At 43.8% G+C, this 25,145-nt stretch overlaps 1 protein-coding gene across 2 annotated transcripts in view; it reads left to right on the forward strand.

The window, feature by feature from the left end:
• Window positions 1-25,145, forward strand: part of DYNC2H1 (dynein cytoplasmic 2 heavy chain 1) — a 184,802-nt gene that overhangs the window by 93,285 nt on the left and 66,372 nt on the right. For both annotated transcript variants that reach the window (XM_077341542.1, XM_077341543.1), the window contains exons 66-74: window positions 59-222; window positions 1,649-1,768; window positions 2,881-3,015; window positions 5,367-5,510; window positions 10,101-10,190; window positions 15,794-15,859; window positions 18,017-18,067; window positions 20,352-20,429; window positions 23,284-23,415. In XM_077341542.1, the coding sequence (XP_077197657.1) occupies window positions 59-222; window positions 1,649-1,768; window positions 2,881-3,015; window positions 5,367-5,510; window positions 10,101-10,190; window positions 15,794-15,859; window positions 18,017-18,067; window positions 20,352-20,429; window positions 23,284-23,415 (980 nt within the window). The remainder of the gene's footprint in view (window positions 1-58; window positions 223-1,648; window positions 1,769-2,880; window positions 3,016-5,366; window positions 5,511-10,100; window positions 10,191-15,793; window positions 15,860-18,016; window positions 18,068-20,351; window positions 20,430-23,283; window positions 23,416-25,145) is intronic.

Below are 25,145 nucleotides of genomic sequence, written 5' to 3' on the forward strand. Positions count from 1 at the left end.
AAAGGACTTCCTCCTTACGCACGTTTTCTAGCACATCTCTTTGCCTTTTTGCCCGCAGGACCACGGTACGCTGTACAAATCGGTGACAAAACAATTGACTACAACGAAGAATTTCTCTTATTCCTGTCCACGAGAAACCAGAATCCTTACATCCCACCCGACGCAGCTTCCATTGTAACAGAAGTTAACTTCACTATAACAAGGAGTGGCTTAAGGGGGCAGGTAAGCATCTTCAGGAACATCCTCTTCATTTTGGGGGAAAGACATTGGACTGTGCACCATTTGTGGCAGATACGGATTAATTTCTTTGGGAGGCCCCTTTTGGCAATATAAATGCTTCTATAGCACAAAAAGTTTGGAGATAACGTTAATTTCTTTTAGCCAGCTGGTTTCTGCTGGAGACTTCCCGCTGAGAAGAGATTCCGTTTTAGTTAACGTTTTCTTTCTGTGTCTTTTGTTACAAAATTCTACTGTATTTAAAATAACTTGTGAAAAAGGCACAGTTAATGCTCAAAGGCGGAATGTGAGAGTCCTTCTGGATCATTGGGCTTGGTTTTTAATCATAATGGATTATGGAGTGCTGCTCGCAATCTCCCTAGTTTAATTATTTGCTGCAGGCTTGGGATTCTAACGTACACAGGGCATTTCCGTTCCAGCAACAACAACAAAAATCTTGTCTAGTAAAACGACTGGTGCTGCCTTCTTTATTCTCCTGGAGCATAATCTGAGTTCTGTGTCAAGGTAGCTGAGCATACATGCTTTGAGTGTGAGAACTATAACCAGTGGCATTCTCTTGAGGGTGCTGGTGGAACACAGGAAATATTGCATAGGATTGCAATCAGGGAAGCTTCTCCTCACTTCCTGTGACTGCCGCAATAGTCATATACCAAGCTGTTCCTCAGGATCAGGGAATCCTCTAAAATGGTAAGGAAGGGGGCTACAGCTATGAAAGGGAGCTTTGACTGTTGATCGCTCATCCCCTGGAAAGCGTGTTGCCCTGTAAGGCAGGGGTAGTCAACCTGTGGTCTTCCAGATGTCCATGGACTACAATTCCCATGAGCCCCTGCCATCTGGCAGGGGCTCATGGGAATTGTAGTCCATGGACATCTGGAGGACCACAGGTTGACTACCCCTGCTGTAAGGTACTGCTAGAATCACAGCTAGATCTTCTGTTGCATTTCAATACAGCCACTCTTTTGAAGCTGGCAGATAAAATCAGTGGAAGAGACTCCCATTTTTCAAGCAGAAGAGTCTTCTGCTCACACCAAAAGGCCTCTGGGTTCCAGCTATTGTACTGTTTGCTTAATGGTGTTAACAGGAGATCATAATTTTATTTGCGTGAATGATTACCAAGGCAATGACTGGGAAATATTTTTGTTCTAGAAGTTCACGCTACCGCTAAACAAAATCTCCTGATAAACTAAGACATGTGGGTTCTGTTTGTACTCCAGGCGTATTTCACTGTGAATTTTAGAAAGAATAGGCTTTCGTTACCTTTCTGTACATTGAATTTGTATTGAGAAGTACAAAAGACTGCAAAACAGGGAACAATAACAATTATAAGATGGTGTTTAGTGCCCCAAATGTAGATCTGTGCAATGCTTATGTTTCACTCTCTCTTTATAAATATCATTGCCTTCCCATTTAGCTGTTAGCATTGACTATCCAGCATGAGAAACCAGATCTGGAAGAACAGAAGACAAAACTGTTACAACAGGAAGAAGATAAGAAGATACAGTTAGCAAAACTCGAAGAATCGCTTTTGGAGGTAAAATTAACATGTTTTATTGTGCTTTTATTGTTTTAGGGGATTGGTTTTTATGTGGCCCGCCTCGAGCCTCCGGGGGGGGGGGGAGGCGGGATATAAATATGATGATGATGATGATGATGATGATGATGATGATGATGATGATGATGATGATGATGATGATGTGCTGCTTTTGCTGCTTTTGCCAGATTAAGACAGGAATTCGGAATTTTAGAATACTGGATGCTTAAATATGGTAGTGATCTACTACTATAGTAGATAGCGCTACTATAAGGAATCCAGAACTGTATCTGGAGGCAGTTTTGGATTGGATGAAGGCTAAAAAGCTGAAACTTAATCCTGACAAAACAGAGATACTACTTGTGGGGAGAATGTCCGACCCAGGAAATGGCTTTTAACCAGGTTACAGTGGATGAACAATAGGGTTGTGAGTGTCCTGCATAGCACCCAGGGCTGTAAAGAATGGGCGGTATAAAATCCAAATAAATAAAACAAATAAATAAAAATAGTGCAGGGGGTTGGACTAGATGACCCAGGAGGTCACTTCCAACTCTATGATTCTATGATTCTGTTATTCCAGGTTGCAGGGATGTAAGAGCTAGACTAGAACAAGAGAGTAGGCAGCTCCGCAGCTGAGCAGCTAAATAAATACTGGCCATTACAGCTGTTGCCGTCTTGTAGTCTGGGCTTGTGGTTAGAATTGAACAGCAAATGAAGTCCCTGTGGTCTCCTACCCCTATTGAAGGGCTGCCTAACAATGGCCAAAAGAATTGCAAAAGCATCAGCGTTTCCTTCTCTGCAGTAGCAACCAACAGCACGTGGGCTCAAGCACTTTGCCACCAATATATGAAAATTTTATTATTTAATATATTGTGGCTTTTAATGATTCCTGTTGAGATAAACTTCCTCATATACCTCAGTGGAGAGCCGGTATACAAATATTTTATCTTTAGGAATTATTTGAAATATGACATGAGTGTGAAGATTCCGGTAGTCTTAGATGTTGCTGTTATTTTCCCAAAGGTTATTTTGGTACTTATTCTATATAAGCATTTTATAGTTTCCTTTACAAAATCTAATTGTAACTGAGGTGAACTTTTGCCTCCTTGCAGACCCTTGCAACCTCCCAGGGAAATATACTTGAAAATAAAGATCTGATTGAATCCCTGAATCAGACAAAAGCTAGCAGTGCTCTCATCCAGGAATCACTTGTGGAGTTCCATAGGCTTCAGATATCTCTTGATCAGGTAATCCGAGATTCCTTAAACTTGTCTTCTTTAGAACATATATGCAAAACAATGTAGTGTTGCAGCTACTATTCTATTCAGTTCATTTGGCCCTGAACAAATTCCACGTCCTTTGAGTAGGTCTCATGTTTGGGCCTTTTATTATAAATTATATTATCCCATCTGATGTTTAAGACAGACATAAGTGATGGTCAGTGATAATAGAGGTTTATTATTTTATATTGCTTTGCAAGAAACATTGTACTCAGTCCAGCCCAGATTTTTGCTTTAGTTAATACTGATGCAGCCAAGCTTAATTGTTTTCAATCCACATTCATTTCAGCATTAAAGTGTTTACTAATTGCTATATACTTTTGCTGCTATCAGTGGGATTTAAACATACTTTAACTTTAGTTGGCCCATAACCATATGTAGCATCAAAATGTTTGTTTTCTCTGTGGTATCCTTTGGGTTGTGCCTCCACCAAAATATGAAGCAGATATTCTTCCTGAAGTTTTCAGCAGGGGGTGGGAGAGGAGGGACACAGAATCCCTTCTGAAATTTCTAGGGTTTGTGTCTCTCTGACCATTTCCGCACAAGGAATTTGCTCCCGCCCGGCCTCTCATCGTTCACAGGTTTTAATGCTGCTTTCTCTTGATGTCGGCAGCAACCAGGGGTTGGTGTGAGTTTTTGTTCCTGTTGCCCTGCGATAACAGAAAGTGGAAGAATCTGCTTACTGTTTCTTGTTGTGGCATACAACCAGGCAAAAACTGGGGCAAGCCTGTCTGAAAGAAGAAATGCTCAACAGTCTCGGTAGTGTTTTGCCCGCCCTCGCATCTGCCCTCCCCTCTCCATTTCTGGATCACACACACAAAAATGTAATAGTGCGGTCTGCATTGCAAACTGACGTACCCGTGCATCAGTGGAATTAAAATGTACTATCATATTTTCTTCAAAGTGCACAGTAATATATTGGCAATGGCCAGGAACCCTATCTAAAACACATTAATGTTTTTGTTTTCTGGTGGGAGGGCATGAACAGGGAAAGATAGGGGCGGCCTATTAGGAAGCTGACCTCTCCCTATTAGCATGGCATCACAGTTCTGTATCTTTATTCTGTATGGTGAACACACAATCCTTGGGGTCCAATCACCATGGCCAGCATAAGTCCCAAGCCTATCAGAAATCTACCTGAACATAAATTGAGACCATCATAAAAAGAATCACGAAAAGAAATCAAGGAGAATGTTTTATTGTTATGGTGGGTCCCTGTAGCAACGTGGAAATTTCCTTTTTAACAAAATAATAATTTCAGGACTCGGGGGGGGGGGACGTTTGAGTCCCCAAAACCACCACGGAGAGGGGATTGGTGGCTTATGTTGATTGACAACCCGAGAAGCCAGGAGAAACCTGCAGGTTGCCCACACTTTCGGCTTCTCCGCCATCTCATTGGGAAGGGAAAAGCTGCAATGAGATGGCAGGATAACGCGGAAGGGGTCTCCCGTCCAGAAGCAGCCAAACACACGGTTTACAATCACGCTTTTACAAGCAGGAGGCGGCACGTGTTGTCTACTTCCGTGCGGAAATGGTCTCTGAGTTGGTAGAGGAGTTTTTATTGTGTTCTTGGGAACACTAGAGCTTCTGGACTCACATTTCTGCTTTTCTCCACCTTCCCCTCTTTTTCTTTCCCTGTTCTTCTTTTCCTTTCCATCTCAGGGGGAATTTCATATACTACAGATATTAGAAAAATAGTTTAACACAAAACATTGTTCTATTGTTAAAGAATGCCTCATGTGAAAGACAGGTCCTTCCCAAATTAAACTGACATACATGCTAGATACCCACAGTTATTTTATCACCTGTGTATTTCTGCTTACATTTTCAGTAAATATCTTACCCTCAATGAAGAGTAATCAGATGTACACACTAACCAATAATCCTACTAGATTATTTTTTAAAAACTATGGATCCAGCTCCAGCGAGAATGATTCAAGACGCGCCTAAGGAGAACAGCATGCCAAATCACAGATGGCTTTTGAGATTCTTGAGAACTTATTAAAATAATTTGTCATAATCAGACAAATATTAGGATTAATGTTGTTCCCCCTCACTCTTCCAATAGTGCCCTTTGCCATTGCAGATTGATTTTTCCCCTCTCACCTTTTTTCCAGTGGGTAGTTCAGCAGTTGGAAATGTTTATGAATTAGTTTGTTCGTAAAATGTTATTTGCAGTGCCTCCTGTGTTGTACAACCGCTGCTAAACCTTAATGTGTGTCCTTTTCTTCCGAGCTGAAATTGCTTTCTTTTCTCTGACTGCTAGATGGCAGTAGCATTCTAATACGGACTCTTTTTTTTATTATTATTATTCCCAGGAAAGGGATGCCTATCTCCCTCTGGCTGAAAGTGCCAGCAAGATGTACTTTATTATCTCTGACTTGTCCAAAATTAATAACATGTACCGCTTTAGCTTGGCTTCTTTCCTAAGACTTTTCCAAAGGGCCCTGCAAAGTGAGCTGGTACGTACTATTCTCCTGAAGCAGACGACGTGTTGTTTGTTTGTAGTCTTTTATGCATGCATGTCTTTTATAAGTGGTTGTTTCCCTCAGGTCCTGAGAACAGGGAGGCAGAAACACTAAATGAATGAAAAGTAGGGTGGGAAAGGGAAAGATCTCAGAATATCTGGGAACTCTCTGTGTCAGAATGTAAAATTAAGTGACACCATGCTGTATTATCGGTATATTCAGAAAGGGGGAGATCCTAAGTGAACTGGCGAAATCTCACACAAATGTCCTAAATAAAATGTTGTCGTGTTGTCTACAGAAAGACCTTGACTAAATATAGCAACAATTGTGAAAAGTGAGTTCAAATATTGATGTTATTTATGTAGTTTGGTGTAGTGGTTAGGAATGCGGACTTCTAATCTGGCATGCCAGGTTCGATTCCACTCTTCCCCACATGCAGCCAGCTGGGTGACCTTGGGCTCGCCACGGCACTGATAAAACTGTTCTGACCGGGCAGTGATATCAGGGCTCTCTCAGCCTCACCCACCCCACAGGTTGTCTGTTGTGGGGAGAGGAATGGGAAGGCGACTGTAAGCCGCTTTGAGCCTCCTTCGGGTAGGGAAAAGCGGCATATAAGAACCAACTCTTCTTCTTCTTCTTTTAAATTCAGTTTTATCAGTAGTTAGCCAATTTGTTAGCCAGTGGACTCTGGGGAATGGTAGAGGACAAGAAGGCCTGGAGGATCATTGTCCATGGGGTCGCTATGGGTCAGACATGACTTTGCATAACAGCAAGCCAATTTGTAGATAAAGCATATTCTTTTTGTATTCATTAGAAAACTTTGTATTCACGGTTCAAAGGTTTCGCTGCTGAGGCCATCCCTAAGTCAAAGTCAGCAGGACATATATTTTTAGCCTCGGGAATATTTTGGAGGCCCAGGTATAATTCATAGAACGAGTTAGTCCACCTGGAAGGAAGGAAAACTCTCAGCCCGTTAATCATGGCAGGACACAGTTCTGCAGTCTTCCACAAAGATGCTTTAAAAATGGCAAAGGCTTACATTGGCACTGATTTTACCCATGCCTTTTTTGAACCAGCGGCATTAGCTAGGATTTGAAATCTAGCTGCTTAATTCCAGGCTAGCCCAATCTTGTCAGTTCTTGAAAGCTAAGCAAGGCCATTCCCTGCTTGCTGTTTGGAAGTGAGACCTCGAAGGAAGTCCAGGGTTGCTACTCTGAGGCAAGCAGTGGCAAGCTACCACTGTTTGTCTCTTACCTTGAAAATGCTACAGGCTCTCCATAAGACAACTGCAGCTTTATGGCACTTAACACATACAAAATGGTAATTCTAAATCAGCCCTCAACCAGGACAGTTGGGGAGAATTCATTGTGGAAGGGCTGGTTGTAGGCTATGCCTGATCCTGCAGTTTGCTCTTGATTACATAACTACGGGCAAAGGTCAGAATGGTTACATTTTTGTCATCCTGCTTTTTGCCTTAAAAAATCAATTTTGAGGACCATATTTGTATTCCTTTTCTCTCTCTCCCAAAATGCTAGAACTGCGGGGCACCCAAGGAAGCTAATGAGCAGTAGATTCAGGATGGACAAAAGGAAAGAGCACTTAGAGCTTATGCTTAGGGCTGATCCTGTGTAGAGCAGGGGGTTGGACTAGATGATCTGTATGGCCCCTTCCAACTCTATGATTCTATGATTAGTCATGAAAATGTGTAATGTAGTGCTGGTGACAGCCATAGAAAGCTTTAAATGGCTATTAGACAGGTTTGTAGAAGATACGTCTCCCTGTGCCTACTAGCCCCAGTGACTTAATAAGAACCTCCAAGTTGAGACACAGTAGACCTCTATTTATGTATTAGTTGGATTTATATACCGCCGTTCGCCAAAGGTCTCACAGCGGTTCACAAAATGATAAAATCGCAATAAAAACTCCATAAATACCCATTATTACAATAAGAAAGATGGCATTCTGTCCCATAGCTTCCCCCACTTGTTCAAAGAGAGGTCGAACGTTAGTTCCATAAGAGAGAGGAGAAAAAGAGAAAGAATCTGGCCGATGGATTAGGGAAACTTTGAAACTTAGTGCCAGAAGACAGCATCAGGAGAAGACCTTGGCCTCTGTGCCCTGTTATTAAACCTCCAGAGGAACTGGTTGGCCATTGTGTGAGACAATATCTAGTCCAGCGACTAGATGGACCATTGATCTGACCCAGCAGGGCTCTTCTTATGTTATTATTACTTTATTTAAGTTATACGGTGCTGTCACTCCCTTTTCTTGTGGCTCCACTCACAAGTGAGTTACTGAAAGAAAAATGTAATAAAACAGTGAACCACGAAAACAAATTAAGAAAACATCAATAAATAAATAAGGAGAGGCATCAGGAAGGCTCCAGTCTCCTCAGCAAAGGGTCCATGTTTGGAAAAGAGAAATGCATCCCTCCAAAGTGCCCGTTCAGCTTTATTTCCTATTTATGAGGACTAAAATATCACTCTGATTATAAAAGAAAGATCCAAACCTCTACAATATTAATGCACTGACCTGTTTTCAATTGGTGTAGAAGCCTCCTTAGGTTTTCTATTATGTGGGCTGCTCTTACTGTCATTTGGCAGATCCCTTGCTTAGATGGGCTGCTTGGCTGATGCCATCTTGAATTCCGTCAGACAGGCATGCAGGTGGCTTTGCTGTGTGTCTTTTCTGGGTTTACTAATACTGGTGCGATGCAAGCAGAATTCAGGATGCCGCGCCCCTGTCTTCCATTTCTGTGCAAGCTTCCTTGAACCTGGCTGAGATATCCTAGGACCCTGACAAAGGAAAAGGCAGAAAATTGATTTTACAGAAAGTCTCATTCCTCACATTTAGGAAAAATTGGGATTTGTTCTGTTTCGACCAACGCTGTGATGATAAAGTTCAGGTTTCATTCTTGTCTGCAAGGCCAAAGAACCATCCAGCAGGGCAGCAAATAGCATTTAGAACAAGACTGCTGAAATAGCAGGAGAGCTGTCCATTCATGAAGCTAGAGCTTGAGGCAGATGACATAGAGTTGATCTGAAATAGAGATTTCTGGCTCCCATGTCGAGTTTGGGTTTTAGAGTTGTTGTTGTTTTTTTTTAATCCAGTCTTGCTGTGCCAGCCCACTGAATAGTGAAAAGAAATCAAAGCTCAGGCTTGTGGTACCCGAAAATATTTTAAACACATTTAGATCAGTGGTTCTTTCTTCTAGGGCTGGGGTAGTCAACCTGTGGTCCTCCAGACAACCATGGACTAAAATTCCCATGAGCCCCTGCCAGCAAATGCTGGCAGGGGCTCATGGGAATTGTAGTCCATGGACATCTGGAGGACCATAGGTTGACTACCCCTGTTCTAGGGCATTGAAGTTGGGAAGGAGATTTCATGCCACTAGTTATTTCTCCACGCTCTGTATCCACTGGGACCTGAACCCCCCCTCCCTTGAACCCATGCAACAGAAATGACCAACCATGGTTCTGTTAGATTGTTTGCCATGTTAAAATGTTATTTCTCTGTTTATTGTTATTATTATTGTTACCCTTTATATTTGATATAATAACTGAGTTCAATGTATTGTTCCGATTAGTTCTATGTGAACCGCCCTGAGCCTTAGGGCAGGGCAGTATTGTTGTTGTTGTTAGGTGCGAAGTCGTGTCCGACCCATCGCGACCCCGTGGACAATGATCCTCCAGGCCTTCCTGTCCTCTACCATTCCCCGGAGTCCATTTAAGTTTGTACTTACTGCTTCAGTGACTCCATCCAGCCACCTCAGGGCGGTATACAAATGTGATAAATAATAAAATAAAGAAATTATTGTTCAGGCCTGTTCCTGTCTTTGCTCCTGGTCTCAAGGAGTGATTGTGGGAACTCCTAAAATGGAAGTTGAGCTCAGAAAGTGACCAGTGGGTCCCCAGATTCCAGTCTACTTGCTATTGTGGGTCTCCACAGGAAGTGCTGACTCCGCCTTGCCAGTACAAATACTGGTACTTACCGGGGTATCTGATGTCCCATCCAGTCCTAGCTATGGACACTGTCAAGTTCTTGAAAGGCCCTAATTCTAAGGAGTTCTGAACTCTTAAGGTGGTGAGCTTTAAGAAACAAAGTGGACATTGAGTATGATGAGCTGTTTTCTCTGTTAGAAAGGTGGTTTCTTCAGTATATGTGCCTAGATCTCCAAGTTATTTTGATGGCTGGTTTGAATGAATCTTTGTTAGTTGTATAGAAGAACTTGCTATCAAGTCATAACAGACTCCACCAATGAGTTCATTACAGGCAGAAGATTTCAGAGGTGGTTTTGCTATTGGCTTCATCCAGGTAGCAATCCCAGCCTTACTTGGACGTCTCCCATCCCATCCTAGCCTCCTTAGCTTCCAGGTTCTGATGAGCTTTGGTTAAGCTTGCCTAGTCAGGTTTCTGATGATTGTACAAGAGATCTATTATCTTCTGGTCTGAGATATGCAGGCAGATTCATAAGAAGCTCTCTCCATTTCACTGAAATTACATTTGGGTCAATTTGTTGTTGTTGTTATGTTCATTTACAAAGAGATATTTTATTCATGTTTATATCTAAACCGTTATTTTCAGGATTTAGGAAATACCGAAGAAAGGATCAAGTCTCTTATCAGCTCATTAAAACACATGGTGTACGAATATGTCTGTCGCTGCTTATTTAAGGTGATTTTTTGTTTTCCTTCTCTCTGACTTAAAGTACTGAGTGCAAAATTATATTCCCAGAGCAGTCATAGTTGGGAACACTTGAATATATGGATCATTGGATAGGCAATAATGGGAAATTTTGCTTATTTGTTAGTAAGAGGTATTTGCGCCTTTTACTCGTGAGAGCTTCGCACAGCAGCTTTTTGTCTTGTTTGGCAGAACAAATGAGTTTTCTGTGCCATGAACAGTCTCCCTGCTCATCTCAGGATCATGGTCTTATTACAGCGCTGGGGCAACATTAACTTGAGCAGCACCAGTGACTGAAATCAAGAGGAAAGGAAAGTTGGGCAAAACAAATAACATTCTCAGGATTCCCCAGCTGATTTCATTCGAGGCATCTTTCTTAAGTATACAGCAGGTGGCTCATAAAATCATCACTCTCTATACTGTATTGGGTTCTGGTATCCTGAGGTAATATTGTATGTAGCAGCTCTTGTGCTGACAGACTGCCCCCCCCCCTCTCCTGGCTGCCAGTACTACTAACTCTCCAGAAACGTTGTAACCCATCTTTTCTTCCTCATTTCCTTGTCAGTATTGGAATGCATAGATCTGACTTGCCACAATTGGAGAATAGGAGAGGCACAATATCTATGACAATGAGAAATGCATGAATGGATCCCACAATGTTTTTAAAAGTTTTAATCAAAGATGCAGAGAGTTTGCAGTTAGACCATGGGGCAGGAGAAGAAGAATTTCCCCCTTCTCAGGCTATTATTTGATCCTTGTGCAAGGGATGAGGGGGAGAAAGAAATGCATGCAGATGCCATATGGAAGATCCCCTCATGGACTTCCCATCATAGCTAATTTGGCCATGAGGACCTCAGGTGGAAGGGAACTGGATGTCTTTTGCCTTTCCGTTGATTGAGAAAAGAGTGGATTCCATCTCTGTGCCCCATCACTTGATAGATACATGTTTCAGTGCCTTATAAAACTCCCTCATTATGACCTGTGTGCTATACTGCACCCCTTGATCTGTAGTGGAGAATGTCAAAAGACATACAGATTTGTAGATACAGGATTTTCTGGACTTTAAGGAAGCCTTTAATTAGGTTCACCAGAACTTGCTATGATGGTTCCCCTGGTTCCAGTGGAGAGAGCCCTGTCTTTCAACCACGAGAAGCTACAACATAACAGATTCAAGCACGGTGCTGCTGAGAACTGGTGTCCCATTAACAGAGAAATTACCCCAGTGAACGTACAAGATGCTTTCTTTCCTTAAATTGATGTGATCATTCTTATATTGAAGGTGGGCTTCATCTCAGAAACTTTATTTCTCAGCTTACCTTTTTTTTTTGCATTTGCATTACTACGAGCCCAAGAATATACTTCCAGGTAGGCTGTTCCCTTTAAGGAAGGGAACTTTATTAGTTGAATTTGGTTTTGCTTCAGTGGTCCCGATGCTGCACTCCGCCTTGCCAAGAAGTTGTCCTTGTCTTCTGTGGCTACAAAGAAATCTTAAGCCTTCAGGAGCTGTCTGACAGAAATGGCTGCCTTATGCACAAGCTTTAGGGCAAATAAAGCAGCTGTAGGTGCCATGCATTTTGAGTTATATTGGTATGAGACAGTAATCTGTAATCTTTATTAATAAATAAAGCAGTAAGGGGTGTGGGGGAGGGCTCGGTCTGGGATGGGGGGGGGAATGATTGGCCCCTTTCCCCTGGACTGACAAGCGGAGGGCCCAATCGGCTGGCAGAAACCGCCAGCCGATTGGGCCATCCGCTTGTCAGTCCGGAGGCAAGGGGCCAATCGCACAGCTGCCAATTGGCCCCTGCCCCCGGACTGATGAGTTGGGAGGAGCTTCGCGCCTCCCAACCCCCCCCCCCAACCTGGGACGCCTTTGGCCGACAGCTGCCATTACGCGGCTGTCCGCCAGCAAGGCAGGTAGGCAGCCGCCCAGCCTAACCTGCCATGCAGCCCTCGGGGGGGGGGGGAGGCTTCGGGGCGCCCAGCGGACTCTGATGTTTTGCTGCTCTGCTTCTGCACAGCTGCAAGGCAACATGGTCTTTTGGAGAACAGGATATTGTGATCTGAGCATGCGAGACACCGTAGCCTGGAAGGAGGGAGTGAGCTGGCTCTGGGAAACTGATTGACCTGTTTTGTAACAGTCCATCGAGCTCCTTGAATATTTCTCAAGCGTCCTAGCTAATCAGTCAATTTTGAGAAGAGGGAAGCAGTTATCTCTACTTGGCTGAAAATAACCAGATATAGTATTTAAGATAGTTGGTGTGCCAATATAATGAAGCTAGAATATATGTTAAAGCAGTTTTTGGATTCAATGAATAGATATCCCCCCCCCCGCCCCCAGAAATCTGAGCCTCACCTGTCAAGAACAATATAACTGAAACTGCCTAAATTTATAAGTCTGTACCTATATTTCTGTGCTTAACCGGATAGACTGATTGGAGATTGGTAAGTATATTAGCAAAGAAGACACCGATCGACAAATCATTTTGGTCCCTAGTTAAAACCTTATCTCTACTGTGACCTTCTTAGGTGGCCACTTGGAATTAATAAACTGCATTACTGCGATTACAGCGGGATAATGTATGTGAAGGGCACTGCACTCTTAAGTGCTTTGTAAATGTTGTATATTGTGTAGAATTATGTAACAGTGTGTCCTTTTTACAGGTAAATTAAGCCTTAGGCCTTTTTTTTTTACTTCAAGGTATTTCCATTTGTATTCTAGCCTTTTTATATGCTTAGCATCTGTGTCAGGTTCAGTAACTGAACTCTTGAAAACCAGATGAAGCCTGATTTTCTTAATCATGCTCTAACTAACTAGAAATGTTCCCCACGTCCCAAAAAAATGAGGGTGAAGGAAGAGGGGGACACACATTTATTTTGAAAATAACATCTTACAGCATGGGTAAAGGTAAAGGTATCCCCTATGCAAGCACCAAGTCATTTCTGACCCTTGGGGTGATGTCCTCTAGCGTTTTCATGGCAGACTCAATACGGGGTGGTTTGCCAGTGCCTTCTCCAGTCATTACCGTTTACCCCCCAGCAAGCTGGGTACTCATTTTACCAACCTTGGAAGGATGGAAGGCTGAGTCAATCTTGAGCCGGCTGCTGGGATTGAACTTCCAGCCTCATGGGCAAAGCTTTCAGACTGCATGTCTGCTGCCTTACCACTCTGCACCACAAGAGGCTCTTGAGTCTTACAGCATGCAAAAGCATTGGTGCCAGGCAAATGGAAAGAGGGAGAGAGTTACACAAACAAAGGCACTGTGATACAAAAAGATAACCCCTCTCCCTGCGGAAGTTTGGAGGGAAGGGGGCACAGAGAGCAGGGCCTTTGTCAAAGATTTTAACAATTGAGCAGATTCATCTGCACACCCATGCATACACACTTTGCGGTTTCCCCCCCCCCCAAGGAACAGAAGACGAATGGAAGGTTAAAGATATAATTTTGAGATATCAAAATGAATTATTGCCATTTGCTTTTGCCGTGATGGCATGCTACATCACCGGCCCTGGCGCAGCTGACCCTTTTGTTTCGGCCGGGTTCTGCGGGCGATTTTAAAATGCTGCCGGTTAACTCTGAAAGCGGATTCATTGAAAAACTATAAATTAGTAGTTAGCGATTTATGTAGTTGCTCCACGCAGAAATGAGCTAGTTCAATTACCCTTTCACTTCAGCTGATATATGACCGAAATGCAACCCTGCCTGCTGCATTGACGTCTCAGCCCTTCTGTATTTTTTTTTTAAATCCGAGCTAAAGTATAACCCTTTGTGAGTTACAAAGCTGAATGAGTCGGATCTCTTTTGCATTATTTAGATTTCATTTAAAAAAATCATGGCATGCCACATTAAAAAACACGGCAAGCGTTAAAAGAGCATCAAGCCACAAGCAGGGCAGAACAGAGGAAGTAGGCTTGTGCGATTCGGCTGCCGAAGCGGCCGTTCCATCCGGGCACAGCCAGCGCCGCTCCCGGGGGGGGGGGGCGGTGCCGGCAGCGGCGTGACAGCGGGCGCAACCACGCAGGCGCGGAATTCCGCGCCTGCGTGGTTGCGCCCGCTGTCACGCCGCTGCCGGCACCGCCCTCCCCCCCCGCGGCATGGCGCGGCGCTGGCTGCGCCCAGAGGGAACGGCCGCCAAAGCGGCCGAATCGCACAAGCCTAGGAGTACAGACTTCAGGACTGATGTGCCAGTTGTTGAAAGGAATGGCAGGAAATGATTTCACATCCTGATGAGGTGCAAATCCTGCTACCTACAGCATGTTTAAACTTGGCCTAACCTTTATAATTATCATAAAGGTTGGTGGGCACGGGAAAGGAAAAGGGAGCTCATGATCCCCAGTCCGCTTTCTTATTTATGATAAGGGGGTCGGTACTGTTAAATGAATTTGTGGCTGAAATCGGATTTAAAGTGGGGATTTCATGCCTCCTAGGCCACTACATTTTAGCAGTGCGTTTCTTTGCTTCGGCTTTAGCTGCAGCAGGTAAACAAAACTGAATCCTGCCGCTACATCTAACACCCAATCTAATTCCTGGCACGTAGAACAGAAACACCCCCCCTTTCTTTTTTAGCAATTTGAGTTCTATTTGGCATTTTATAGTGATGGAATAAAACTGTGCTATCGGTAGAAATTCTAATTCTCCCTTGCCCCCGGCTGCATAGAGTCACACGCCATATGAGGAATTCGTAATACATTTCCGTATTGTAGCCCAACAATGAGGTTCATATGCAATGTGACTTTTGGGCTGTCCTGACATTTTGTTTTATGTAAGATATATATATGCAACTTGGTATAGTGGTTAAGTGTGGCAGCTTCTAACCTGGCAAGCTAAGTTTGATTCCCTGCTCCCCCACGTGCAGCCAGCAGGGTGACCTTGGGCTTGCCACTGCACTGATAAAGCTGTTCTGACCAGCAGTAATATCAGGGCTCTGTCAGCTTCACCTCCCTCACACGGTGTCTTTTGTGGAGAGAGGAAAGGGAAGGTGAATGCAAGCCACTTTGAGACTCCTTTGGGTAGAGAAAAGCAGCATATAAGAACCAACTCTTCTTCTTCTTCAGTAATATTACGGCTCTCTCAGCCTCACCTCCCTCACAGGGTGTGTGTTGTGGGGAGAGGAAAGGGGAGGTGATTGTAAGCTGCTTTTGAGACTCCTTCTGGTAGAGAAAAGCAGCATATAAAAGCCAACCAAATCAACTATCTGAACTGGTTCACTTTGAAGCACGCATGCAGTACTATCCCAAGCAGAGAAACACTTTTCTGAGGTTCACTGAACTTGATGGGCATAAACAGGTGTGACTTTGCTTAGGATGACAGCATTCAAGACTAATCTTGTCAGCCCTTCCACCAGGCTTTTGGTTGGGGCCAGTGAACACCTGAATTTGATACCATCATATGGGGCTCTTCTTAAAGTAACCCCCACCCCGAGTGAGAAATGGGGAGGTAGAAACCAAGATCCATAGCTGGGGGTGATCATTTTTTAAACTGTTTACACTGATTTTAATTGTGAACCACCTCAAGTTGTAACTCCTGAAAGGGGAGGTATAGAAATCTAATAACTAATAAATAAAAAATAAATTAGTTTGCCTTTCTTTCATTGCAGGCAGATCAACTGATGTTTGCATTACATTTTGTGAAAGGGATGCATCCTGAACTTTTTCAAGACAATGTAAGTGACTTAGAGATCGTTTGGCGATGTTGCATAGCTGCTTGCATTTCTAGCTACTGCTTTGGATTTCTCTGAGGACAAGATAAAGTGGTTTGGCAGCGTCCAAGAAAATTCCAGAGATTAGTTGATCTGGCTCATATTAGCCAATCACTAGTCCAGAGATAAATTCCCCCCACCTGCAGGGAAAAACAATGAAGGCGTCTTGCCCCTTCCTTTCTCATGGCATTGTTCTGAAATAACTAAGAAATATGTTTCTTTCCTTGTATTACTTCTGCAGTAGCTGGGGACTGCTGTCTAAATTAGCTGGGTCTCTATATAGGAAAGATGCTTTTTTTCTTTGCTGGAGGTGCTAATAGGAAGTCTTTCTCTTTTTGTTTCTATATGGACTTCTTTCAGGTTCAGATTATTCTCCCCCAGTGCAGAGAGTAGCAGCCAGGTTAATGTGCACAGCACCCACCACAGGACACAATATAACCAGGGGTGTCTTCCTTCTGCCTCACCCCATAAAACTCCAGTGAGAATAAATGTCTCGCCTACCTCACAGGGTGGGGAAAAGAAAGGGCAGGCACATGTAAGCCGCTTTGAGACTCCTTCAGGTAGAGAAAAGTGGCATATAAGAACCAACTCTTCTTCTTTAAGGCAGTGGCAATTTGTACAGCTTGGTGTAGTGGTTAAGAGCAGTGGTGAGCTGGATTTGATTTCCTGCTTATCCACGTGCTGGGTTACCTTGGGATAATCACAGTCCTGTTAGAAACTTCTCAGATTGCAAATTGCAAACATCACATGACTTGCTCATAAGTAAATATTCCCAGAGCAGAAGCTTTTCCTGGCCATCCTGGGTCCCAGCAGGGGACCATTTCTGGGCCTCTCACAGCCTCCCCCTTCCAAAAGGCATGCAGAGGCTACCACAGAATGCAGCTTGCTCCCCTTCTGAGTTGAAAGAGGCTAGGCAGCAAGGGCAACTTACTGACCGCAGAGCATGCTCTGAGGCTGGCTCCTCTTCCACTCCGCAAACTTCTGAAAGTGGCAATAATTTGGTGGTGGAGAGCTGAATCCTTATTAGCAATCTCCTATTGGGGAAGTATTTCCAGGGGGAGCAATCAGGTAGGGAATGACTTATCTGCATGCAATTTGAGCTAATTGGCTCTCATTGGCAAAGCGCAATGTAAACTGATCGGCCCTCATTGGGAGAATGCTATTTGAACTAATTGGCCCTCATTGGCAGAGTGCAATTTGATTTGATTGACCCTCATTGGTAGAGTGCTTTGTCTCTCTTGATGGCACACCCCCAGGGAGGACCAAACAGGTAATGGGTGAGCAGTCAGTTTAGATTTTATAAGGTTTACTGATGATGATGATGATTTGAGGTGAGAGTGTGCAGCTGGCCCCATGGTCACCCAGCAAGCTTCTGTGGCATGAATGGGGATTTGAACCTTGGCTCTCTCTGTCCAGTACTCTTAACCACTCCACTATACCACACTTGTGTATGATTATGTTTACCTCGATCAGGACCCTAACAGAACTGGCACTGTTCCATAGGGCCTGCAAGATGGCGTTCTTCCACCAGGGTCATGGTTGTGACCAACTCAACCAATCATATAAACTAAACGTCTCTCTTTCTCTCCTTAAAGCGAGAAAGACAATAAACATCTAAACCCATGTCTTGGTTTTATTGTATTTATTAACAGTTAATAGTTTTTAATTGTTTTAAATTGTATTTATATGAATGTCTATAAACTGCCTGAGGATGGCTGGTTCAATAGGGGTGGTCTAGAAATGTAAGACAGACAGACAGACCTCCCACAGCTACTTGGAAAACAAGTCGAACTAAATTGTGGTGGTTGTGATAATGTTTTTTATTTTAGTCACTGTGTGTGAGTGTAGTTTGGAGATATGAAGTGAAGAGAGGAAGGAGATATAGCTTAATCATTAATGTTATAATTTAATAATATAATATTGTAATAATGTTTATTATTCTTTTCTCCCCCGCCTGCCAGTTCTCCTCTCCAAATGCCCCCACATTTAATCCCAGACACATCTAGTCCGTTGTTATTGGATCCAGATGCTTAGATCCTTTTCAGAATGGAGCATCTATGTTTAATTTTTGCTTTAAGGATTTCCATATACTCACCTTATTTCCATTTATTACTTCCACAGGAATGGGACACATTTACTGGAGTAATCATTGGAGACATGTTAAGAAAAACTGTAAGTTTCACTTAACTTTTTTAAAATCAAAAAGTACCATACTGTAACTTCTGAAGACAGCGATGGGAAAATTGTGCTGTGTTATTTATTGTGAAAGTTGAGTGCCTCACTTTAGCACAGTTCTTCACTTCCTTAACAGAATATATCGTTTCTGTTAACTTCAGAGTTTTCCTATCTGGTTGTAACATCTTCAAGAGGAAAAGCTGTGTCAAAAAGGCAGGGGAAATGCCATACTTGAATTATGATGACTTTGTAGTTAGTACTGTTTATTTGGATTTAGAGTCAAACCAAGAAGGTATGAAAGGCCAACAAAAGCAAACAACTCTCTCACCCCCTGCAAAATAGTAAAAATGTCACAGGCTATGAACTGTGCTTACTTGATAACTCCACACTTGAATGCTTGGGGCCGACTCTCTTGAAATGTACTGAGTCAGATCGAGACCAGTTTTCTGCTTATGCAAGGGTTCTTTTGTCAGCAGACCAAAAGGTTCCCACATTCCCCTCCAAACATCGCAGCCTACTGATCTTCCTGAACTACTAATCATGCAGCCAAGGGGGTCTTGAGTAACTTCCTGAAAAGCCACTAGATCTGCAGCAGGAAGAGGGAATCACTGGAAATGATCCCATCACTTCCATGACTGGAAAACTTAGTCTGAATCCAATCCAGTGTGCTTGATGTTATATGAAGCTACTACCCGTGGTACTTAACCTGTAAAGAATCTTTCACAGATAGAAAACATCCCTTGGTATTTTTGAGTCATTAAATTATAAACCTCTAGAACCTCTTGGAGAAAGGTCATGTAACCTCTTGGAGAAAGGCTGGATAGCCATCTGATGGAGAGGCTGATTCTGTGAAGGCTCAAGGGGGTGGCAGTCTACAGTAGATGAGCGACAGGGTTCTGAGTGTCCTGCATAGTGCAGGGGGTTGGACTAGATGACCCAAGAGGTCCCTTCTAACTCTGTGATTCTGTGATTCTTAATTGCTAGCTCACAGGTCCCCAGCATGATGCCTATGGGTGTCCTGGTGTTCACCAGCACCTCTCCTGACACTTAGCTCATGCTTTTAGAAAGTGGGTGGGGCTTTTGCTTAGCAGGGCTTCTGTGCAGATTTTTAAACATGATGCTTCACCAGCAGCAGCTACTGAAAAAAGTTTTGAAGGTTCACTTCAGTTTCAATCCTGAGGACACTTTCCTGGGAGATGTAGGAGCTGCACAAAGTCTGAGTGTCATGGCAGGAGGCATCGTCCTCATTTTGATTTGGCCTCGTGCCATTATCAAGCAGGCAAAACTGTACTGGCTTCATGGCAGGAAATGTCCATGTTACTTCATGAGCCCTGAAAGGTTAAGGTGGCCTCAGAATGAAGCCTAGTATTTAGAAACAATGATGCCAAAGCAGCAGGTCTGGGAAAGAACCAGCTGTCAAGAAGGCATATAAAGAAGAAAGAGAAGACCCTGCTGGGGGCAGCAAGAAGACAACTGGATAGAATAGTGAGGTCAGCACCGTCTCCCCTGTTGTCCTTCCGTGTCTGTCTCCAGACTGCTACTCTTAGGGCAATTCCCCCCTTTTCAGAAGTAACACACTCTAGCTTCCACTCTCTCTCAACTAACAATGTAATTAGGAAACTATCTCTGTCTCTCTTCTTTCCTATTCCTAAATAAACCTTTATCTGCTCTTTAATCAGGTTGTGCACCATTGCTGTACTAGTTACTCTGCCTGACATGAACAGAGTCCTGTACGAGAACAAAAAGAGGGATTCTGAACCTTTTTGCCTTTTCAACTCTCAGTGCTCTGATTTGTGCGTGTGCCAGTGCACAGTTACTTAATTGAAAGAAATCTGAGAAGCAGATCTCTGGACAAAATATTGAGAGACGGGGCATGAATAGGTACAATGTTACTTTAGCATCCAGGAGTGTTTTGGTGCATTGCATCGTTGGTACAGGTATGACCGGCAGCGGTATATCAGCGACAACACAGGAAGAGTTCTCTTCGATCAGCAGAATGCCTTGAGGTTCCCCTGGACACGTCCAACTCTTGAGTATTTGGCACGTCTGAACTTTACCTCCTCGGAATCGGGGATTTGAAGTTGTTTGCATGTTCCCTAAATTATTTTCCTAATCAATTAATCCTTTCCGAGAACATTCTTATTTCAGTGTATCTAAAGAACTGTGCATGCGCACAAAAGCTCAGGCCCAGAGTTAAACTTTTGTTGGTCTTAAAGGTGTCGCTGGTCTCAAACTTCATGCTTATTTATAGCGCTCATGACATGATGTCTGTTCTATTAAGGATTCCCAAAAAAACCTTCGAGACCAGGTTCCCTCTTGGATAGAACAGGAAAGAGCCAGGGCAGCGGCTTCTCTTAAGGTAATATTTCATTTCAGTGTTCCTGCTGAAGTTAATTTAGCTCTGGGGAAATGGATGTTTGCGAACACGATAAGTGTTTGAAGTTGGCAGGGATTGGTGTTTGAAGCTGTGGGTATTATTAGTTAGGATTGTCCATATATTCCTTTTGCAACTTTTCTGTATTAAATTCGCATTTGTAGTCTGCAGTGTTTTCCCCTTTGTCAGGGTTCAGTTACCCATACTTATATGTAATGTATCATTAAGCTGCATTCTATCAAACGTCTTTGCTCTTTTCTTATAATGTACATAAAAGGCTCAGATTATTTGAATTTAAAGTTTTGCTCTTTTATGTTAGGATTTCTCCTCTCTCAGGTATGCATACGAAAGTCTGGCTTAGGTTACTTAAAATGAGTTCTGTAGAGGTATTCTTCTGCAGATGGATTCAGAATGAGAATGCCCCCTGGGTCTCAATATGAGTTGATCTCTTGCAGTTTCACTCTCAATATGAGTTGATCTCTTGCAGTTTCACCTTCCTTTAATGTTATTGTTGTTATTGTTATTATGGTAATATTGTTGTTGTTGTTACCAACCTTACTGTTTACTAGAATGATGCTACCTGTACTATTTTGTTGTTTCATGTAAACCACCCTGAGCCTTCGGGGAGGATGGTATATAAATACAATAATAGATAAATAGATAAATAGATAAAAAATGGCAGTGGGGAGGAGATTGGTGAGGCATTTCTGTGACAATCATATGGGCTAATGACCCTGCTACTTTATATGTCATTTAAAGTTGGAATGAGCATTGTGTCCCATCTTCCCAGCACAGACTGAGAAAGGATGCAGGCATAAGTAGGCGCTCATTTAGTCACCTACAATAGTGATCCCCAACCTGTGGGCCGCGGACCACATGTGGTCCTTCGACTAATTGGAGGTGGGCCCCGAAGGACGCCTTCTCCCCCCCCACCGGCCCTTTACTTCATCCCCCCCCCGGCCCTTTACAACACACTTCATTGTTGTGGCGTGTCTGTATCTTATTTTGAAGGGATGTTTAAACATTACCATAGCAATCAGAGAGCGCTAGGGCAGTGGTTGAGAGTAGAGGAGTAAACTACCCCCCCCCCACCGGGCCTGAGCAAAAGGTGTTGAGTGGTTCCCGGCGTTGAGTGGTCCCCGGTGATAAAAAGGTTGGGGACCACTGACCTACAAAGTCCAGGGCTGGATGCCTGAACAGTGGCAAGTTGACCTTCAGGAAGAACAACTTCTTTACTGTCCAGGAAAACAGGCGTGAGTGATATGACCTGACAATGCAGGAAAAAAACCCTGCTCACTCTGCACACTTGTTGGAGGCCCATGAGAGGAACCTCTGGGTCACAGCAGAGAGATCCGGCCAGACCGTCTCTTTCATGGCCCAGTGGCTCAGTGGACTGTGACTCATAGGGCTTCACAAGGCACTCCCTCACCATTGCAGCTGCAGTGTCCTGTCTCGTGTGCCTCCTGTTCTTAGAGGGCCAAGGATCCACCTGATGGGGGCCACATGGAACAAGAGGATTTTCTAGGCCCAGTACAAAACACGTACTCTCTAGCTCTGCAGCCTTTCATTTTGTGTGCTGTTGAAGTTTAGCAATGGATGCCCCAGAGGGATGGACTAGAACCAGTAGGATAAAATTAATGCAAAAGAAATACTGTCTAAACATCCGGAAGAAGTTCCTGACAGTTAGAGCGGTTTCTCAGTGGAACAGTCTTTCTCGGGAGGGGGTGGGTTCTCCATCTTTGGAGAAGAGGCTGGATAGCTGTCTGACTGAGAGGCTGATTCTGTGAAGGCATAAGGAGGTGGCAGGTTACAGAGGATGAGCAATAGGGTTGTGAATTTCCTGCACAGCGCTGGGGGTTGGACTAGATGACCCATGAGGTCCCTCCCAACTTTATGATTCTATGATTCTATGTTGGAAGCCAGCCTGAGCTTCCTAGGGCATTAAAGAAATTGCATAGATGAATATAATTTCTTGGTCCCTGGCCTGAAAGAAATAGAACTGGCCAGGGCCTTTTTGGGATCTGGATCCCTGGGACCTTCAGCTTTTCTGGAGAGCCTGCAAGAGAGAGCTGTTCCACCAGGTCTGTGGTTGAGGCTAGAAAACTACCATCAAGGAAACAGCCGGCCTTCGTGCCCAAGAACCTCACTCCCAAAAGATCAATCTGCCCATTAAACTTGGCCCCTCTCTGTAATGGCTTTTTTAGGAGAGGCGGCTTTAGTTTTCATCTTAAACTTACAGATTAATTGTTTCACTTACGTGAATTGATTTTTGTGTATTTTATATAGTTGTCACCCATTCCGAGCCTACTGGGAAGGATGGACTGCAAAAATAAAATTATTTGTGTGGGAGAAATGGATACTGAGAGCTTTTCCCTCCACACTCAGCACAGGTGATAGGCAGCCGATTTAGAGCAGAGACAAGAGAGCTGTTCTTCGCACGACACATATATAACACTTGAGATCCACTGCCGCAAGGCATATTAAGTGGCCACTAGCTTAGATGGCTTGAAAAGAGGCTTAGACAAATTTATCAGTGCCTGTGATGAGAATGGCTAAATGCAGTCACTAAGAGCAGAGGCAACATGCCACTGAGTACCAGTTCCTGGAGGACCAACAATTTGACCTCTGTGCCCCTGCTTGTGGACATGTAGTAAGCCATTGTGGGAAACAGGATACTAGGCTGAATAAACCATTAGTTTGATCTCGCAGGGTTCTTTGTACGTTATTATAGAGACTAGTTAAATGACTATTTATGCTTGTCTTTGTTTATTAAGATGCATTCCTCCCCTCCCTGTATTGCCAGCTGTTAAATGGAAAATGTTTGCCACTTGCTCCACAGATCTCTCTCCCAACTTTGTACCAAACAGTGTGCTTTCAAGATGAAGCACTGTGGCGGCCTTTCTCGCGGAGCTCAATGTGTGAGCAGGACTTTCCGTCCATTATCGCAAACAGAATTTCTCTGTTTCAGCAGGTATGTTTTCATGGTTTAACTTTCGTTGTGACGAAGATAAAGGTAAAGGTATCCCCTGTGCAAGCACCGAGTCATGTCTGACCCTTGGGGTGACGCCCTCTAGCGTTTTCATGGCAGACTCAATACGGGGTGGTTTGCCAGTGCCTTCCCCAGTCATTACCGTTTACCCCCCAGCAAACTGGGTGCTCATTTCACCGACCTCGGAAGGATGGAAGGCTGAGTCAACCTTGAGCAGGCTGCTGGGATCAAACTCCCAGCCTCATGGGAAGACAGCTTCAGACAGCATTTCTGCTGCCTTACCACTCTGCGCCACAAGAGGCTCTTTTCGTTGTGACTAAGCCCCGTTAAAACTCATGGAGGAAATCAACCTCAAGAACTGAAGTCACTTCAGAAAGGAGACAGGCAAAATTGAGAGGATAGTGATGAGGATGATGAGACCACGCCCTATAAGGAAAAGGTGTGGGACTTGAGAATGTTCAGCCTGGAGAAGAATAGGTTGAGAAGGGACATGATGGCTGTTTTTAAGTATTTGAAAGGTTGTCACTTGGAGGAGGGCAGGGAAAGGTTCTTGTTGTCAACAGAAGATAGGACCTGCAGTAATGGTTTCATCTACATACAGAACAGTACCAGCTAGATAGCAGGTTTTTTTCCCCCACAAAGTAGTTCAACAGAGAAATCGGCTGCCTAAGGTGGTGGTGAGGTCCCCCTCACTGGCAGTCTTTAAGCAGCAGCTGGACAGATATTTATCCTGGATGCTTTAGGCTGATCCTGCGTTGAGCAGGGGGTTGGACTAGATGGCCTGGTTGGCCCCTTCCACCTCTGTGATTTTAAATAAATCCAACAGGTGTCAGACTAAGACTTGAGAGCCCAAATTTCAAGTCTCCACTAAGCCATGAATCTTAGTTGGGTGACCTGGGGCCCAGTCACTTAACTCCCAGCGTCGTGTAGTGCTTAAAGAATGGTGGACTCTAATCTGGAAAACAGGGATTGATTCCCCCTACTCCTTTGAGTAGTGCAAAACAGGGTATTAAAAGCCCGTTCTTCTTCGAACCTAACCTATCTCACAGGAGCCCTACGCAGACAGCCCTGAACGCATGGAGAAAGAGAGTGGGCACAATCACATTGGCCTCGCCTCTGTGTGATCACATGCGCACAGTCCCCCTTCCACGTAGTCCCTGTTTGTGCACAGCTCTGAGCATAGGAGATTTACATCTAGAGAAGTTGTACTTAACTTGAATGTGCTGTATCAAGGCAGTCCTAAGGGAAGTCACGCCCTTCTCAGTCCACTGATATCAATGAGTTTAGAAGGCCTCTGCTTATGATTGCACTGTATATTACAATCTGTATCCCCTGACTTGTGCAACCCTGTACCTTACTGGACAAACAGTCTTGCCCTGTTAAATTATTTTATTTCCACAATTCAACATGCCGACGCCACTAATTGGCAAGAGATTTTGCAAAGCACAGAGCTGCTGCTGCTGCTGCTTTTTTTTTGAAGAGTGCTGCCAGCTGTGTCTCTGTACATTGCAGAGGAGAAAGGATGAGCAGAGGGTTAGCAGTGAAAAGGAGGAAAATTTCAGTCTCTAGAAAGACTACCTTCTTGCTGGGATACGGTCTGTCTTCTAGATTTTTGGGAAAGGCATTCGTCTCCTGGGCATCAATAACCTGTTTCCCTTGGCTAGCTAGGCAACAATGGTGCAGGATTAGCTATTGCTCATTATCAAAGCAAA

This window comes from Paroedura picta, chromosome 6, assembly GCF_049243985.1.
Source record: "Paroedura picta isolate Pp20150507F chromosome 6, Ppicta_v3.0, whole genome shotgun sequence".
NCBI lineage: Eukaryota > Metazoa > Chordata > Lepidosauria > Squamata > Gekkonidae > Paroedura > Paroedura picta.